The sequence below is a fragment of the Polypterus senegalus genome, chromosome 12 (genome assembly GCF_016835505.1).
Source record: "Polypterus senegalus isolate Bchr_013 chromosome 12, ASM1683550v1, whole genome shotgun sequence".
NCBI classification, from domain to species: Eukaryota; Metazoa; Chordata; class Cladistia; order Polypteriformes; family Polypteridae; genus Polypterus; species Polypterus senegalus.
Genome location: NC_053165.1, coordinates 18,919,057 through 18,939,906, shown reverse-complemented (window position 1 = coordinate 18,939,906; position 20,850 = coordinate 18,919,057). Strand labels below are relative to the sequence as shown.

Here is a 20,850-nt window from a genome sequence, read left to right as displayed (position 1 = left end):
TGATCTATCTGTTATATAGTGACTTTTTATCTGTCTGTTTGTCTGTCTATCTATCTATCTATCTATCATGCCTTACGACTGTACTAGGCTGTAGTGGTGGTAAAATAATTTATTTTTATCAGTTCTTTATTAGAATTTATGTGAGGAGTAGTAAGAATTTACTGAGGTGTAGTGGTGCTGAAGTAGTTTGTTTACATAAGATATTAATCTTAATTTATGTGCAGGGTAGGGAGAGTGTACTGGGGAGTAGCGGTGCCAAAGTAATTCATTTAGAAAATATTTTAATCTAAATTTATGCGTGGAGTAGGAGAAAGGTACTTAGATCAGATCTTCATCTGAATTTGTTGCAGAGTAAGTGGAGTATACTGGAGTGTGATAGCAGTAAAGTAATTTATTTATATCAATTATTTATCAGCATTCATGTGTGGAGTAGAAGGAGGGTACTGGAGTGTTAGTGTGGTGAAGTAATTTATGCCAGATCTTTATGTGAACGTATGTGGTGAGTTGGTGAAGTGTACTGGAGTGTGATGGTTGTGACTCAGTTTATTTAGATAAGATATTAATCTGAATTTATGTGTGGAGTAGGCATTTTTCTATATCAGATTTTTATCTGAATTTTTGTGCAGAGTAAGCAGAGTGTTTTGGGGTGTGATGGTGTTAAAGTAATTAATTTATATGAGATATTAATCTGTGGAGTAAGAGGACTGTACTGGGGTGTGGTGGTGGTGAAGTAATATGTTAATATAAGATATTGTAAAAAATAAAATATAGTGCCTTGATATGTCTATCTAAATTTTGGCAAATTGGCAATTTCAACATGATAGTAAAGTTGAAGAACATTTTGGATGTAACTGTCAGCATTCTGTTGCTGTCATGCCACTAGACAATGGGTGGTTAGTTAAATCATTAACAGGAGTTATAAGTTGGCAATTTTTTTTTATGGCTGATTGCATATGGACCTCTGCATCTATTATATAGTACCTTTCACATCCATCTATCTATCTATCTATCTATCTATCTATCTATCTATCTATCTATCTATCTATCTATCTATCTATCTATCTATCTATCTATCTTATCTGGTTGTCTATCAGTGGGCTTCCTCTGGTTAATCAATAACTCATAGTTGTCCTGTATGGGTGAGTGTAGATGTCTTCATGAATGTGCCCTGTGATTGACTGTCACCCCATCCAATGTTGGCTCCTGCCTTACACCCAGCATTACTAACGATAGGCCTCACCCCCCTGTGAACTTGAACTAGATAAAACCAGTTTGAAGCTGGATGGATGGATATTGCACATTGCATATGTCAGTGATGTGATTAGTCTGAGTAAGTCACTCAAGTTTAATTACTTGTATCGGAGACGACAGTAATAAAATAAATGTAGTAAAGGCCAGGGACAGATTAGCACAAAGACACCTTAAGGGTGTCATATGAACGCTGGTATTACTTGGTTGTAATTACATCGAATATAAACATTTGATAAAGATACAGAAGGTACGTGTGCAGTACATATTGTGGCAGGCACAGCTGAAATGTGCGAAGTGTCTAACACTGATAGCTGTTTTCTGTCCAGAGACACTGTAGTCTCACCAAAAAACCGACAGTAAATGAGAGTAAGAATGGCCTCGTTTCTACTGTAAATGTGGGCTGACACACACAGATTAGTACCAGCGTAAAGAGCCAAGAGCTGACAGGGTTAAAGTCATGAGACAGACAGAACTAGGCAGCGTGGCTTACGATGAGACAGACTGCTGATTGGTATTGGTATCCTGATTCAAACTCTGAATTAATGTGGTACTAGGTCATGAACCAAAAGTTGTTCTTTGGCTCTGGCAGTATCTTTCCATTGTATATAACAACAGTTTTTCAGTTTATTTTTTTGTGTATGAAAAATGTAGTATTAGGTAGTGAGTCTGTATTCCTGAAGTATAATTTAACAGACATCACAATGAATTATGAGACTTGTATCAGAGCTTGAGAGCATATATTGATAATCTGTAATGTTATGTGTCACATATCAGCGATCCATTTGCGTTCTGCCTGACTTATCTTCTTCATTGTGGCAGGTTAAGTGAATGGATGCCTCTCAATTGACACTATATAGCTGAGTATGGATGTGTACTTAACTGTGCCCTGTGATTAAATGGCACCTCATCCAGGGTTGTGCTCTTGCCTTATACTTTTGTCATTCTTTAGTATGTTTACAGTATATTAAAAACTAGACTCACTGTTTTGAATAAATGTATATTTTGTATCTCTTGGCACAAGCATCATATTTTTTGCTTGATTTGTTATCTACCAAATTATTTGCATTCTCATTCTCATATGCCTTTTGGTAGACCTGATGAAGACTATGGTCATCTAAGCAGGTCAGATCAGACATCGATCATCCCAAAGCTTTTCTGAGGGGCCAACTAAGACATACTGTATACCCTTTCCAACATGCCCTGGGTCTTTTCATGTGGTTGGTAGACCTCCAGTGGGAGGTATCCAGCACTAGATACCCACACCATCTCAACTGGGGAGTCTTTATCCATTGAGTCTTAGAGGTCTTTCAACTTTGCTGAGAAGAGAATGAACCCCAAAACATTTTTAGAAGAACCTAATTTAGACTGCTTGGGCCTGTAGTCTCTTTCTTCTCCTCTTATATGACTTGATCGTATGTTCGATTTACTCCCAAACTGAACTTATATAGTGGATTTATGGTGACAATAAGTTGCAGTAAATCTTTCTAAATTCTTTTCTTTTTGGCTCTTGCCTTCATTCCAGACACTAAAGCCACTTCCAGAAAACATCCTCCAACATTCCTTACCAAGATATAATGAGATATTGTGCCAGGTTGATGCTAATGGGAGATCCAGTGATGGTAACGTGACGATCACTTGTGCCATCCAACTGATTACCGATTTTGATTTGTGCTCCTGACACTTGCCGGATTTCATTGATTTTACTACCCTGACGGCCAATAATGGATCCAATCAGCTGTAAAGAAAAAAGAAAGAATAAATAAATACCTTACTACATGAGCCATAAACGTTTAAAGGTCATAATCATAATGATGCAGGTGTTTACAAAAACTCATCCATTCAATCGGAGGACAAGAACATCTGTAGCTCATCGAGGTGACACTGGCCACAATGCTGCATAATTGCATAAGGATAATTGTATGTGTTCCAAAAACTTTTTCAAAAATAATTATTTTATTGTCTTCTAGGTTTCATTGCTATTTTTATTCAATACCTGTTCTCCTACCCATTTAAAAAACAAAGAAATAGAAAGATGTAATTATAAACTAATCACTTAGATGAACTGGAGTGTCCAAATGGTTAGCTTTAGATCCTGTCCACTAAACCCCCCTTTTGTTTTCTTGTAAAATGGGCCCTGGTTTACACGGTTTATCAGATCCTTGTCTGTTGAAACTATTCTGCTTCACAAGAAGAGATTTAACGTCCTGAAATGGTTATAGACCCTTCTCATCTCTGAGCTACACCGATGCTCTTGAGAATCTGTTTTTTATTTTTAGATTGATGGTTCCCATAAGACCACTTTCTCCAAAGTCACCTTGTCATCCATGAGGTTAGCACTACAGAGCATTGTGCTAAGGGAACTAAAACTGTCACAGCAACATGCCTTTCCTACAGAAACAGATGCCTCCCAATGGCAGGCTGGTATGTAGTCCACTGAGTGTGTCCAAAACTATTTCAAGCAATGGACAAATAATAAAACACTCAGCATTTCAAATTTTCCCTGATTAGAGACAACTTATTTCTAGAACTATGTTACAGAGAAAACTTATGTTGTGTTAAAGCTACCATTTCAAAATTTGGATATGTTAATATTTGCATCAACAACACCCCTATTCCTTTAGGCCCTCAAGTCAAGCGCCTTGGCGTTGTTTTTGACTGCACTTTTTATTTTCAATTTAACAATAAAACTACAACCCATGCTGTCTTTTATAACTTTCATAACCTTTCAAGAAGCGCTGCAGGGGACTGTGCTTTCCTGTTCAGCTTATATACATCAGACTTCCAATACAACTCGGAGTCCTGCCACATGCAAAAGTTCGCTGATGACACTGCTATCGTGGGCTGCATCAGGAGTGGTCAGGAGGAGCAGTATAGGAACCTAATCAAAGACTTTGTTAAATGGTGTGACTCAAACAACCTACAACTGAACACCAGCAAAACAAAGGAGCTGGTGGTGGATTTTAGGAGGCCCAGGCCCCTCATGGACCCCGTGATCATCAGGGGTGACTGTGTGCAGAGGGTACAGACCTATAAATACCTGGGAGTGCAGCTGGATGATAAATTAGACTGGACTGCCAATACTGATGCTCTGTGTAAGAAAGGACAGAGCCGACTATACTTCCTTAGAAGGCTGGCGTCCTTCAACATCTGCAATAAGATGCTGCAGATGTTCTATCAGACGGTTGTGGCGAGCGCCCTCTTCTATACGGTGGTGTGCAGGGGAGGCAGCATAAAGAAGAGGGATGCCTCACGCCTGGACAAACTTGTTAAAAAGGCAGGCTCTATTGTAGGCACAGAGCTGGACAGTTTGACATCCGTGGCAGAGCGACGAGCACTGAGCAGGCTCCTGTCAGTCATAGAGAATCCACTGCATCCTCTGAACAGGATCATCTCCAGACTCAGGAGCAGCTTCAGCGACAGACTGCTGTCACCGTCCTGCTCCACTGACAGACTGAGGAGATCGTTCCTCCCTCACACTATACGACTCTTTAATTCCACTCGAGGGGATAAATGTTAACATTATACAAAGTTATTGTCTGTTATACCTGCATTTTTATCACTCTTTAATTTAATATTGTTTTTTATCAGTATGCTGCTCCTGGAGTATGTGAATTTCCCCTTGGGATTAATAAAGTATCTATCTATCTATCTATCTATCTATCTATCTATCTATCTATCTATCTATCTATCTATCTATCTATCTATCTATCTATTTAATCCTGCCTACTATACTAAAGTATCTATCTATGTGCTTCCAGCTCTTAAAACAATGACAAGCTAAACACGCAGCTCACCAGCAGCAGAAAGCCAGCAGATGATCAGACCGCTTCTTCTTAGCGTGCGTTCAGCCAACCTAAAACCCCCCCCCCACCCCTCACAACGCGAGGAACAGAGACACGAAGTGGCAAAAAGACAGCTGCTGTACAGGCCTTGAAATGATCGAGCAGCAAGACAAGCAGAACAGGCAGCTTGCCAGCAGCAGAAAGCCAGCAGATGATCCGATACTGCATCTCCTTAGCATGCGTTCAGTCGCCTCCCCTTCACAACGCAAGCAACATTATACATCCTGCGAGAAAGAGATGTAACCACGCCCAGGGCCAGAAAATAAGGACAAGTAATGTTTTTACAAAAGTTTTAAAGTAAAAGTGAAAATAATGCATATGTAACAATTCCCATGAAAGTAACAATCTCTTTAAATTGTATATCCGGTAAACCAAACCCGGCGGTGGGCAAGTGAAGCAAGCGGGGGCATTGCCCCCTAGTTATATATACTGTATGTGGGAGCTCTTTCAGCTATCATGCAGTTATGGGGCATACTTTTCAGTTTTAAATCAATAAAACAATTAAAGCCTAATGGAATATAAGAGACCAGCTAATCATTTTTATGAGTAACATTGTGAACTTCAAGACGTCAGGGGGGGAAAAAAATCAGTCGTTGAAGGAGCTCTTGTGTCTCTTTGACAAAAGGCTCTGCGACGTGCTCAGTTAACGGTGTGATTTCTCATGGGACCTAATGAGTATTAAAGAAGTCATCATGAGATTTTTGCCTCTCCTAGACTCATATTTATTTCTGACTTTCAGGATGAATGTGATTAAATCTGTACATGCAAAGGTCATCAAAGTCGTTTAAATGCCTTCCTATGGGGGGCAAAAGGGAAAAAGCTCTCTCTGGAAAGACTGAAGTCTGTCTATCAGTGCTGAGGCAGCTTTTACAATCAGGGTCTGTGCGCTGGCAGCTTGACATACAGTTCAAGGACAGGCCTCCATTTGTTCACTGTTCTCTTCCCCCTCTCTTTGCCGAACTGCTGAAACAATGCATGGCAAGCAATCCCGACGAACATTCCCCTCAATCAGAATCCTCTGGACTCACAGTGCTGGATTTGTTACATTAACAGTTGGGACTATTATGGCAGACGCACATGATGTTTTCCGGAAAAGCAACGACTGGAAAGACATTCTAATCTACAGTTAAAGCATTTATGGCATGTTTCAATGGTGGGCATGTGCCAAAACTTTCTTTTCTTTTCTTTTCTTTTTTTGCCTTTAAACCTTTAATCAGTTAAACCAGAAGAATAATGATGTTTACTAACTAAAAATTAAATACTAAAGACAATGAACCAATGAAGCTGGTGATTCCCGGTTACTGAATATTTTTATCCTTTTCATACACTATTATCGGATCACCTCTCTTCACAGCGTATAACTGCATCTGGTAATTCATTGTTTCAGTCTTAATTATCTAATAGATTTGAGTTTATTAACAGAATAATTGCATTTCTCAGAATTCTCTTGTCACCCATGAGGTGCCATAGAGGTTCAGTACACGGCCACCTTGCTGTTTATCATTTACCTCCTCACCCTTGGCTCAGTTATGCGTCACCATAGTATTCAGTTCCATAGTTATGCTGATGATTTGCAGCTTTTTATTCTTCTAAACCATCTCAGGCTTATTCTCTATCCTCTTTGATTAGTTGCCTCCATGATATTACAATTTGGATGGCGTATCATCTGCTCAAGGTTAATAGTGCCAAGTCTGAAATTCTCCTCGAGAGCTCTAAAGCTGCCATTTCAAAATTTGGAAATGTTTCCTCCCAATGGCAGGCTGGTACGTAGTCCACTGAGTGTGTCCAAAACTATTTCAAGCAATGGACAAATAATTAAACCCTCAGCATTTCAAATTTTCCCTGATTTGAGACAACTTATTTCTAGAACTATGTTACAGAGAAAACTTATGTCGTGTTAAAGCTACCATTTCAAAATTTGGATATGTTAATATTTGCATCAAACGACAACCCTATTCCTTTATGCCCTCAAGTCAAGAGCCTTGGTGTTGTTTTTGACAGCACTTTGTCTTTTCAATCTCACATTAACGCTACATCCCATGCTGTCTTTTATAACTTACGTAACCTTTCAAGACTTTGTTTCTCACTGAACTGTCCTGTGGCTGAGACACTAATTCATGCATTCGTCGCATCAAGGCTAGACTATTGAAACGCCCTACTGTCTTGTATCCTTGATAAACTTGTGAGCAATCAAAATTCTGCCACACGCTTATTGAGTCATACTTACATTAATCCTATTCTATATAAACTGCACTGGCTCCCACTTAAGTACCGTATTAACTTTAACATTCTTTCCTTCGTTTACTAAGCACTCCATGATCTTTCCCACTTATTGAAAACATATTCTTAAAGATTTTACAATGGCCTGCTCACTGCACTCTTCTGCTTCTGGCATTTTTGCTGTCCCTTTAGTCCATTTGTCCTCCATGGAAGGTTGGGCTTTTAGTTTTGTTGCTCTTCAGCTCTGCATCTCCCTACCTCATTTATATAAGGACTCCTGATTCTGTTTCTTTTCTTAAAAAAATATCTTATAACTCACCTTTTCAGAACTGACTTCTCATTGTCATAGATTATATATTTCTTAATTGTTCTGATTACTTATTGTTTTATTGTGTTCTACTCTCGCTATATAAAATCCTAAGCCTAAAAGTGCAATGAAAAGATTTTACATGACCTTTATTGTCTCGTTTTTTGTCATACTTTAAATTGGGCTTATTTTAAAACCTACATATATGTGTTTGGTATCATTCTTTTCAGAATTCATCACACTTTATTGTGATGTTGTTAGATTTTCAGATTCTTATTCTATTTATAAATTATAAAAACTAAAATAATATATCCCGCAAGACGAGACTTTGTACCAAGAGACTTAACCACACCCGGAGCTGGAACTAAAAAACAAAGAGTAGGACAGCTGCTGTACAGGCTTTTAAATATTCAAAGCGTTGCGCGAGGTGCAGATCACGCGGCACGGCAGCAACAACAAGCCAGCAGCTGATTGAGCAAAGAGGAGGTAAAAAAAAAAACTGTATTTGTTTCCCATTGTATCACTGTCTAAGAGGGGGTTTCGGAGGAGCGACTGCATTGCCTTGGGCTGCGTTCAGCACCCCTCTTCACAACATGAATGGCAGAGACGGAAAGCGGCTGGTGTGTAGCGCAGGCCTGGGGTTGGCGAGAAAAGTGAGTAGAGGGCAAACCCCCTAATATTTTTTTAAGCGCAAAGAAATAAAATGTATTATTATTATTATTATTATTATTATTATTATAATTATTATCTTATTTGAAGTGTTGAGTTTATGATCAATGTGATTTTAAAAATGTAAGTCTTCAGACGGCTTCGACTTTTTACCTCTTTGCTTTCCTTCTGGATATCTGTCCTAATCAGCCATTGAGCAGTTTTCATTTTGTTTAACTTTCACTTTTTGTCTCGTCTTAGGGCTAACTATAGTTCTACATTTCTTGAGCTCTACTTTGAATTGTATTCTCTCCTAGAAACACTCAGACCTTCAGCCCTCAAAGAAGTGCCTTTCTTGAAACACAGCAGACCAGGACAGCTTGCAGAGGCCACTTTAATGTCCCTCAGCACAGTTGTTTTCCTGTTAACAGCACTGTGTGACCATGCAGCTCTGGTTTTCCTGTCATCAACACGGCTTGCAGTACTTGTTTTCCTGTCAACAATGCAGCCAGTGTTTATGCCCGTGTAGCAGTTGGTTTCCTGTTCACCGTGGCCTGTCGTTATGCCTCTGATTGATGTGAGAAGAACCTGAAGGTGGATTTTGTGGTCGAGGTAGCCTGTATGAACAATTCATGAGTGATGTTATGTTTACAGTTGTGCTTGAAAGTTTGTGAACCCTTTTGAATTTTCTATATTTCTGCATAAATATGACCTAAAACATCATCAGATTTTCACTCAAGTCCTAAAAGTAGATAAAGAGAAACCAGTTAAACAAATGAGACAAAAATATTATACTTGGTCATTTATTTATTGAGGAAAATGATCGAATATTACATATTTGTGAGTGGCAAAAGTATGTGAACCTCCTCACGGATGATCAGTTAGTTTGAAGGTGAAATTCAAGTCCAGTGTTTTCAATCAATAGGATGCCAATCAGGTGTGAGTGGGCACCCTGTGTTATTTAAAGAACAAGGATCTATCAAAGTCTGCTCTTCACAACACGTTTGTGGAAGTGTATCATGGCACGAACAAAGGAGATTTCTGAGGACCTCACAAAAAGAGTTGTTGATGCTCATCAGGCTGGAAAAGGTTACAAAACCATCTCTAAAGAGTTTGGACTCCACCAATCCACAGTCAGACAGATTGTGTACAAATGGAGGAAATTCAAGACCATTGTTACCCTCCCAGGAGTGGTTGACCAACAAAGATCACTCCAAGAGCAAGGCGTGTAATAGTTGGCGAGGTCACAAAGGACCCCAGGGTAACTTCTAAGCAACTGAAGGCCTCTCTCACATTGGCTAATGTTCATGTTCATGAGTCCACCATCAGGAGAACACTGAACAACAATGGTGTGCATGGCAGGGTTGCAAGGAGAAAGCCACTGCTCTCCAAAAAACATTGCTGCTCGTCTGCAGTTTGCTAAAGATCACGTGGACAAACCAGAAGGCTATTGGAAGAATGTTTTGTGGACGGATGAGACCAAAATAGAACTTTTGGTTTAAATGAAAAGCGTTATGTTTGGAGAAAGGAAAACACTGCATTCCAGCATAAGAACCTTATCCCATCTGTGAAACATGGTGGTGGTAGTATCATGGTTTGGGCCTGTTTTGCTGCATCTGGGCCAGGACGGCTTGCCTTCATTGATGGAACAATGAATTCTGAATTATATCAGAGAATTCTAAAGGAAAATGTCAGGACATCTGTCCATGAACTGAATCTCAAGAGAAGGTGGGTCATGCAGCAAGACAACGACCCTAAGCACACAAGTCATTCTACCAAAGAATGGTTAAAGAAGAATAAAGTTAATGTTTTGGAATGGCCAAGTCAAAGTCCTGACCTTAATCCAATCGAAATGTTGTGGAAGGACCTGAAGCGAGCAGTTCATGTGAGGAAACCCACCAACATCCCAGAGTTGAAGCTGTTCTGTATGGAGGAATGGGCTAAAATTCCTCCAAGCCGGTGTGCAGGAATGATCAAAAGTTACTGGAAATGTTTAGTTGCAGTTATTGGGGGGTACACACCAGATACTGAAAGCAAAGGTTTACATACTTTTGCCACTCACAAATATGTAATATTCGATCATTTTCCTTAATAAATAAATGACCAAGTATAATATTTTTGTCTCATTTGTTTAACTGGTTTCTCTTTATCTACTTTTAGGACTTGAGTGAAAATCTGATGATGTTTTAGGTCATATTTATCCAGAAATATAGAAAATTCTAAAGGGTTCACAAACTTTCAAGCACCGCTGTATCATGATTCACGCATGTGCGCATGATAGACAGTTTATAGGCTTGAATAATTGCGTTTCTCCACCAGTCAAGGTGTTGGCACTCTTTTCATCTATAGACTGTCAGAAAAACCCACCTCTTAGAGACATCACTTCTGTTCCCAATCCAGTAGAGCCCCCAATTCCAGCCTACCAGATATATAACAGCTATGTTCTTGCTATGTCACAGTTCTATTATGGACTCAAGTCTGTAAAGACATATTACGTCCATTTTTTGATTACCTTTTGCCAAGTATATGGCGTGGGAAACCCAACTCTTTATGCTTGTTGTTTCTCTATTTTACACATGGAATAAGCTGTCGATTGAAACCAAGTTCAAGCTTATAGGCCAAGCAGTTTGTGAGTTTTTGCACGAGAGACAACCCTTAATATTTTATATATAAAATTTGCACGTGTAACAGAAAAATTACTTCAAATTGCATGCCTGTTTAACTGGGAATCCTGACATTTGTACCAGCAAATATAAATTAGAAAATGAAATCATACATAACACTTAATTTTATGTTATGTTCTCTGATAACAGTTTACATATAAAAAATCTTATTTCTTTTAACCAGGTATCACCCAAAACACTCAGTGATTTAAGTCTATGTTAAGTCTATGCATAATACTTGATGGTAGAGATGGGTTTCGGGAACATACCATTTATTTGTATGCTGATTAGTTTTTTTTGAATGCTTCAGAATATTTAATATATATAAATTAACCTAGCTGATGAAAGGAAGTGCTTTGTTAGATTTCTTCATTTGGGACTCCACTCATATGTGTAAATAAAAGACGGCCATGTTTGGAGTTCATATATAACAACGGCTCAAGACACGTCTTTATTTACGGAGTATTTTCTGCGACCCCCGTGAACTTTGTGCTGTTGTATGTATCATCATTTGGCTTATAATTTACGTTGGATAAAAACACCTTTTAAATAATCAGTAGCAATAAGGTTAATAACATCGAGAAATGTAATCAAAGCACTTGGATATCACAAGTATTGAAATTTAAGTTCCATCTGCTTATTGAAAGTAAATGTGAAAAAATGATAAAAACTCAATCATGATTGAACAGCATTGTAGAAAAAAAACACAAAAATGGTATATTAGTAATTTATAGTGTATACAGTTAAAAAAAAAAATTGGTATAGAATACAGACCAAATTATACAAAAATTAATTTTATCACAAATTTAGATACATATACAAATACACTAAAATGAAATATAGCGCAAAATAAGATACACCTATGAATTTAATTAAAGAACGCATACCTTTTTCACACTGTATTATTTAATTGTATAAATGTTGTTTCTTTGTACATAAATAAAACACTCACTCAGAATATTCTAATGCAAAATTTTACAAAATTAATCTTAACTAGCAGTCATCCATGGTGCAAAATACTTTACAAAAATGTAGTTTATACTTTGCATTGGAAAATGTAAATGTAATAGATGTGACCTTGAAATTCTGAGCTCCAATCTTATGTGATTGCAAGTTGTTGAGTCTGTTTACCTCTATTTTCAGGACTATTCCAATAATCCAGCAAATTACTCCAAACCATTCACTTTCTGCACACTTTATTGTGTTGTAAATTTAATTTTAAATTGGAACATTTGCTATTTTTGCCCCTTCATCAACACTCAATACACCACGATGACAAAGTAAAACCATGTTTTCAGAAAGGTTTACAAATATATTAGGAATCAAAAACTTACATCATTTGGAATTAGAAGTTCCTGAGATGTTGTCTGTGAACTGCTTTCCAAACCTACAATAAAACATAAAGTAATCTATGAACAACACAGTTAAAATTCAACAAGCAAGGCCTTACACGCTCGAGGCTGGAGAAACTCCGCCGTGACTGGCTTTCATGTTTTTTGCATTTTGATCAAAGTTTCTTTGAAAAGCATCCCAACTTGGAAAACCGAATACAGGCTTCCAAGCATCACTAGAAATGAAGGTCTCCAACAATTTCATGTAGTGTTTTTATAATTCACAGAAATGTCACTGATTAAACAAATCCATAGAGATTCATTAAAAGAGGTTTAGCAAGAAACACGAAGGGATTACATAACACTTTAAAACATGTACACTTTTCTGAGAATTTGCGTTTATTACCAATGAATGCAGCTTTTCAATCATTTATTTGTGCATTTTATAGACCTTATTTCTTGTACAGGATCGCAAGGCATTCACTTTATAAAACTTGCATGCACACAAAATTAGGCCGTAAAGTCACAATAAATATAAGAAAAACAAGATGGGAGAACTTGTGTGTGTATATATATATAAGTAACAGGCAAGAAAGCTTACATAACACATTTCAATATACAGCAGCGTAACAAATTGATAATGACACTGGCAATTAAATGACAAAAACTCACCCCACCGCAGATATTATATATATATATATATATATATATATATATATATATATATATATATATATATATATATATATATATATATATATATATATATATATATATATATATATATATATATATATAGTACAGGCCAAAAGTTTGGACACACCTCCTCATTCAATGTGTTTTCTTTATTTTCATGACCATTTACATTGGTAGATTCTCACTGAAGGCATCAAAACTATGAATGAACACATGTGGAGTTATGTACTTAACAAAAAAAGGTGAAATAACTGAAAACATGTTTTATATTCTAGTTTCTTCAAAATAGCCACCCTTTGCTCTGATTCCTGTTTTCACACTCTTGGCATTCTCTCGATGAGCTTCAACAGGTAGTCACCTGAAATGGTTTTCACTTCACAGGTGTGACTTATCAGGGTTTTTTAGTGGAATTTCTTGCTTTATCAATGGGGTTGAGACCAGCAGTTGTGTTGTGCAGAAATCACGTTAGTTGGACGCTCATTTATTTTTCAACAGGACAATGACCCCAAACACACCTCCAGGCTGTGTAAGGGCTAATTGACCAAGAAGGAGAGTGATGGAGTGCTGGAAATGGTCATGAAAATAAAGAAAACACATTGAATGAGGAGGTGTGTCCAAAGTTTTGGCCTGTACTGTATGTATATATATATATATGTATATATATATATATATATATATATATATATCTGCGGTGGGGTGAGTTTTTGTCATTTAATTGCCAGTGTCATTATCAATTTGTTACGCTGCTGTATATTGAAATGTGTTATGTAAGCTTTCTTGCCTGTTACTTATATAATGGTAAACCTCTACATTGCCCCTTCTGATTGTCGTTCTGTTCCCTTATTGCTAGAACTGTCTTAAGTTAATGTAGATTTACCTAAATCTGTTTCTTGAGGTAATGTTTATTGTTGTTCTAGAGAACAAAAAACGGGGATCTGTAATCTATCATTTTTACCATTAGCAAGCATTTTCATTAAAGCCTTTGATCTGCGACCTGCTGTTGGCCAACTCTCAGCTGTGTTGGAACGCACAAAGTTAAAACTGATACAAATAGGCCTAACTAGGCACAGCGGAGAACAGAAAACATCCTGACTCCTTGGTCCTGTTTATCCATAACCTACAAACACATGAGAACTGATCGCTAATGACGTACGTCTGTAATTAGCTGTGTATTTAACAAGGTGTAATCAACAGCTGTTTAACAGCCATTGTCTTCTTTTTACTGCATGACTCCACATGTGTAAAATAAAGGCTTCTCCTCCAGTCTGTGAATGGCATCATGCATTTTCATTCATATGTTGAAGCAAAATAGCAATCAAAACTGACGAAAATGCATAATTATGCAAAAAATAAACCTAAATAACAGTATACACATAAACAATAATATTTACAGGATAGAATATAAACAAAAAGGATGAAAAAGGGGAATTTAAGCATAAATTTGGGGTGAAACCCAACACTGATAGCAGATAGCAGTAATTTAATACACAGAGGAAAAGACTCCAAGCAGTACAGACACCATTCCTATAACAAACTCAATGACCCACTGCTGGGTCTCTCTTTCTGACTGCTTTATAAAGCAGCAGGTACATCACGGTGGCCCCGCATTCTGAGACACCACCCACAAAATGCAAGGAATGGCAACATGTTTAAAATGACAGTGTACAAATATGTCACAGGCGGTGATTTGGTAAAGGAACTAATGGGCTCAAGTGAATGCAGGACCTCTCCCTGTTTTGTATTCAGTACATGCTAGCTACACAGAATACATTTTATAATATTTGATAATTGATGTCTCTTGCCCTATGTGTAGCCTCACCATTCCTCTTACACCTTTCCTCGGTATCCTTGAGTGTCTCAGCCTCTCTTCCCTGTGCTTCACCTCTCCACCATGTTCTCATAATGCCTGCTTCTCAGACTTTGTCATTTTGAGGTGCCTTGCTCATCTCCTGTCCTCTTTTTGACTACCCATGATCCGCTATATAAACATTATTCGTATTCCCGTCTCTGAAGGTGACTCGGGTTGAACCTCATTAGCATTTAGTAACTCAACATTGCACGGTAAGTTATTTTGCTTTGTTGTTGTCGAAATGCTCCTTTTTAACTTCTTTTTTGTAAAAATAAAATAAAAAAATGGTCACAATCAAAAATCGAACCCTACACTCCTAAAGTATTTTGTCATCATCATCCTTACTACTGAGACACCAAAGCCAAACTGACCAATCAGGCCAAAGCCAAATTGACCAATCAGATTATTCAGAGTGGCTAGACACAGACAGTAGTTTTTTATTATATTTCTATATATATATCGAATACATACTTATATATTTATATATTTCACGAGAGAACTACTTAACGGATTTAGATCAAATTTTTTTCTATAATTTGCTTGAACATTCCGGTTGATTTTGCGACCTCTCTCATCACGCTAAGTATCATAGTTCCCTTGCGGTACCAATTTATTTGTATAAATCTGAGAGAGACGCAGTGGCCCGAGTGGAGGGGGCGGGGCCCTCCTCACTCTCGCACTGTCCTTGGGCGTATCTTACATCTGCTTAGCTAGCTAACGAGAGAACTACTTAACGGATTTAGATCGGGTTTTTTCTAGAATTTGCTTGAACAATCTGGTTGATTTTGCAATTTCACTCATCATGCTAAGAATCATAGTTCTCTTACAGGAGTGATATATCCACGCTAATCCGAGACAGAGTCTGCGGGCTGAGGGGAGGGGGAAGAGTAACGTCAGGAGTGGGGAATTGGTCTACCTCTGTGTTTTGGAGCGTAACTTGCTTCCGCTTAACTAAAGATACCTTTTTGTTTATTGATTATTAAAGTTTGCCCTGCTTCACTACTAGGCGGGCTAAGCCGCAGGGAACGACTAGCAGTAGATAAACAAACACAACAGAAATATCACAAAAGCATGAAAACAATAATTCAAAATTAACCAGAACAATACAAAACATACATAAGCCTGAGGATAAAGATCTAGCTGAAGCATAACGCAGAATCCTCTTCCGCAGCAGGGCAGTGCTGCTATAATTGCAGTCCCTAATGGGTTTCCCCTTCTCAAACATTCTGAGAGCAACTGTCACATTTCAGCCTGGATTCTTCCAAGTCTTGTTTCATGTTTTTTTTTTTTTTTATTATTATTATTTTTTGCACCATGTTAATGTTTTTGTTGATTATGTGCCTTGTTTTTTTTTTTTTTCATCTTGTCTTCAGGCTGCCTGTGTTATGTTCCATGTGTTTTGTGGGTGGTCCCCCGAAGGGGTGGGGCAACCTGCAAATCACTCCCAGAAACTGCCCTCTGTTCTATAAATCTGGAGGGTCTTCCACAGTTCCTAGTGGCTCATTTTGAATATTCAAGGTAGTTGTTACATGCACTTGTGCTTATGTTTTCTGATTAATTGGATTTTAAGAGTTTTTCAACTTTTTGACATTTCTCTGATGTTCTGTATCAGGACTTTCTTGCTTTGGATTTCTTTGTGTCTTGGGCAATTTCACTTTTCCTTTGTGCTCCATGGAGCTTCATAGTGATTGGAATATGTATTGTAAAGAATAAATATTTTATTTTATAAAGATTTCAGAGCTTGCCTTTAATTAGTAGCCGGGATATGATAGTTAGATGCCCCTCTAGTGAACATTTTTGGAAGTGCTTTTGGAACTTATTGGAATTTACACTCACCTAAAGGATTATTAGGACCACCATACTAATACGGTGTTTGACCCCCTCTCGCCTTCAGAACTGCCTTAATTCTACGTGGCATTGATTCAACAAGGTGCTGAAAGCATTCTTTAGAAATGTTGGCCCATATTGATTGGATAGCATCTTGCAGTTGATGGAGATTTGTGGGATGCACATCCAGGGCACGAAGCTCCCGTTCCACCACATCCCAAAGATGCTCTATTGGGTTGAGATCTGGTGACTGTGGGGGCCATTTTAGTACAGTGAACTCATTGTCATGTTCAAGAAACCAATTTGAAATGATTCGAGCTTTGTGACATGGTGCATTATACTGCTGGAAGTAGCCATCAGAGGAGGGGTACATGGTGGTCATGAAGGGATGGACATGGTCAGAAACACTGCTCAGGTAGCCCGTGGCATTTAAACGATACCCAATTGGCACTAAGGGGCCTAAAGTGTGCCAAGAAAACATCTCCCACACCATTAGACCACCACCACCAGCCTGCACAGTGGTAACAAGGCATGATGGATCCATGTTCTCATTCTGTTTACGCCAAATTCTGACTCCACCATTTGAATGTCTCAACAGAAATCAAGACTCATCAGACCAGGCAACATTTTTCCAGTCTTCAACTGTCCAATATTGGTGAGCTCGTGCAAATTGTAGCCTCTTTTTCCTATTTGTAGTGGAGATGAGTGGTACCCGGTGGGGTCTTCTGCTGTTGTAGCCCATCCGCCTCAAGGTTGTGCGTGTTGTGGCTTCACAAATGCTTTGCTGCATACCTCGGTTGTAACGAGTGGTTATTTCAGTCAAAGTTGCTCTTCTATCAGCTTGAATCAGTCGGCCCATTCTCCTCTGACCTCTAGCATCAACAAGGCATTTTCGCCCACAGGACTGCCGCATACTGGAAGTTTTTCCCTTTTCAAACCATTCTTTGTAAACCCTAGAAATGGTTGTGCGTGAAAATCCCAGTAACTGAGCAGATTGTGAAATACTCAGACCGGCCCGTCTGGCACCAACAACCATGCCACGCTCAAAATTGCTTAAATCACCTTTCTTTCCCATTCTGACATTCAGTTTGGAGTTCAGGAGATTGTCTTGACCAGGACCACACCCCTAAATGAGTTGAAGCAACTGCCATGTGATTGGTTGATTAGATAATTGCATTAAGGAGAAATTGAACCAGTGTTCCTAATAATCCTTTAGGTGAGTGTATGTGCTTTGGGACTCCTAAATCATGACAGAAACTCTGTGCCAATCCAAGGATGAAAAGTTATTTATAAATGTGTGCTAACCATTAGATACAAATGATGATAATTTAAAAGTGTGAGCTAATGATTTGCACAACACATAATACAAACCTTAAGAGCTGTTTAGTATGATGTAGTGCACACAGTCCAAAACCTCAATATGATGGAGAAGTATAATGTAACATATATTTTATGATGTGCCATACTATAAACTATACATTCTGGGTAAAATTTCTATGACTCTCATGAGATGAAGCAAGTAAATGGTGACCTACAATAAATATGTAGCCACATCTCATTGCTGATGAAGGCACAACTCCAATGCAAAGAATGAATGATTTCGGTGCAGTAAAAACATTCTCTGTTTATAAGATATAACCGTAGTATGCAAGGCCTAGTTATAGTGTACACTTTTTACGAAACTTTAAAAATAGACTTTATTAAACTTCAATAATAGAATCTATCCATTCATTTTTAAACCAGCTTGAATTAATAAAATCTATTTGTGAAATAGTGCGTGCACCACTGCCAATGTCCCACCACTTTGCCCGAGCACAGTCCACGTTGTGGTGCCAAGCATTTATATTGCCTTTTATGTGTGTCTCTGGGGAGTCCCCCAGGAATGTGCTTCTCTTTAGAGCGCCCACCCCTCTTTGCATACCTACCAGAAAGAACAGCGGCAGTCGTCTGGCCCATGGGAGTTAGAGTGCCTTGTTGCAGGGACAGCTGCTGGAGCTTGGCTAGCTACAAAGAGCATAACACAAAGAATAAATCATTCCGCAGCCGCATACCTTACCATAACCTGCATGCACCAGTACCGAGTCAAATAGTACAACGAAAGGAAATACGTTTGGGGATTAGTGCCACCATATGCTATGGATGCAAAGGAAATCATCGTAGCTATTGTAAACATACAATGCTACTTTCCAGATGCACTTTGCTTATTCATTTTGTTATACAAAATTCTGATTAGTATGAATTAAAAAAGTACAGATAGGAGACTGTTGAAATAATTCTGTAATTAATGACTGCCTGAAGAGAAACAAGATAAGACCGCACTGAGAAGGGCTGCTGTTAAAAGCGCGAGGGCTCCATATTTTATTTACAAGTTTATCAGCTTTGTTTGGTTCACTGCCAGAGCTAATGGGAATCGGATCTGGTTGGTCAGAATTGGGCTGCACTCTGCTGACAGCGGTGGGCGCTAGAAAGCAGATATGGACATCTGAGCAGAAATCTGGACTGAAAGTACAGGATGCTTCAGAGGATATAGAGTTACCAGAATTAATAAGTCCTTATTTAATGAGGCTGCTTTTAAGAAACCATTACTTGTGTGCCAAAGGGTTAGCAAACACTGGGCACAAAGTCAGGAGATCTGATGGCCTGCTGCTTCAAGGATTGCTCCATTAACAAAGTTCTTTCTTCTTTTTTTTATTTCTTTTGGCCCAAATGCATCCTGAGTAGCACTTTTTAAAATTGTATTAATATAGCTTGAACCTGTTAGGGGGTAAGGGCACATCTGCCATCTTAATTAGGAATCTGTACACACCCAAACAAAACAGGCAAGGTTATAAAGTCAACTTACCTCTGAATGTGGAATGGTGTAATGGCTCTGTAATGCGTAGGTCTGGAAAAAAAAATAAAAGAGAGACAATTACGAGGGTTGTCCAAGATTTTTATAGCTAATAGGATTGTTATGATACTGAATACTGAAATATCCAATGTTAACATAATTCTTTGGAAAGAATTGATATTTGGGGACAAATCAAGTTTTATCTATCTATCTATCTATCTATCTATCTATCTATCTATCTATCTATCTATCTATCTATCTATCTATCTATCTATCTATCTTATCCTGCCTATTATGCTAGAATCTATCTATCTATTACATGCACAGAAACGTACAGATCAACATTAATAAAGACTAGTGGGCTTAGCCCCCTGCTCACTTACAATACAATACAATACAGTTTATTTTTGTATAGCCCAAAATCACACAGGAAGTGCAGCAATGGGCTTTAACAGGCCCTGCCTCTTGACAGCCCCCCAGCCATGACTCTCTAAGAAGACACGGAAAAACTCCCAAAAAAACCTTGTAGGGAAAAATGGAAGAAACTTTGGGAAAGGCAGTTCAAAGAGAGACCCCTTTCCACTTCTCTTGCCAACTCCAAGTCCTGTGGTATGCACCACCTACTTCTCGTCTCTGCCGCTTGCATATGTGGATTTCACTTTCACCAAACAACAAATCTTTTAATTCTCGCTGATAAGCCTCTTCATTGGGAAGACACAATAAATTTTCCCTGATGCCAACACAAATTAGACGATCTACAAGTCTCTGACTTAAAGTTTTAATCTGAACAATATATTCTCTCTTTTCATTGTTCCGTTATTTCACCAAGTAATAATTTCAATTTGTTTGCGCTAATGTGATCTTTACTATCATTTTTTTTAGACTTTCGAATTTTAGTACTTTTATCATCTTTAACCTTCTCTCCATGTGTACCGCGCCAACGTTTTTGAATTCTTTACGATGTTCTACTTTGTCATCTACTCTTTGTCTTTTATTTTTGGCCCTGGACGTGGTTAAATCTCTTTGCACAAAGTCTCATCTCGTGGGACGTGAAAGTATCTTTCTGAAAAAGTCACGTCTTGTCCCAGAATTTTTTTATATAATAGATAGATAACTAGATAACTCTTGAGGAAGTGCACTTGTTCGGGGATTGATACACATTCAAGCCTTATCAGAGCCTCGGCGACTCCAGCACCACCTATCCAGTTCATCAGGGCGGGTGGACAAGCTATCTTCTGCAAGGAAGACAAAAAGCAGCATTCTCCAGATGGCACAAGGGTGGCAGATGAGCAATGACCTGGTAAAGATGCTGCAGTTCCCCCAATTTTTCAAATATCTCTGAGGCCTGACATTGTCATTTGGTCAGAGCATGTGAGGAAGGTCAGC

The 20,850-nt window shown here is 38.3% G+C and overlaps 1 protein-coding gene across 3 annotated transcripts in view; it reads right to left on the bottom strand.

The window, feature by feature from the left end:
- pcbp4 (poly(rC) binding protein 4) overlaps positions 1 to 20,850 on the bottom strand; it is a 181,772-nt gene that overhangs the window by 2,682 nt on the left and 158,240 nt on the right. For all 3 annotated transcript variants that reach the window (XM_039770815.1, XM_039770813.1, XM_039770814.1), the window contains 4 exons: positions 19,477 to 19,518; positions 18,560 to 18,638; positions 12,266 to 12,318; positions 2,817 to 2,986 (listed from right to left, as the gene is read on the bottom strand). In XM_039770815.1, coding sequence (XP_039626749.1) covers positions 2,817 to 2,986; positions 12,266 to 12,318; positions 18,560 to 18,638; positions 19,477 to 19,518 — 344 coding nt within the window. The remainder of the gene's footprint in view (positions 1 to 2,816; positions 2,987 to 12,265; positions 12,319 to 18,559; positions 18,639 to 19,476; positions 19,519 to 20,850) is intronic.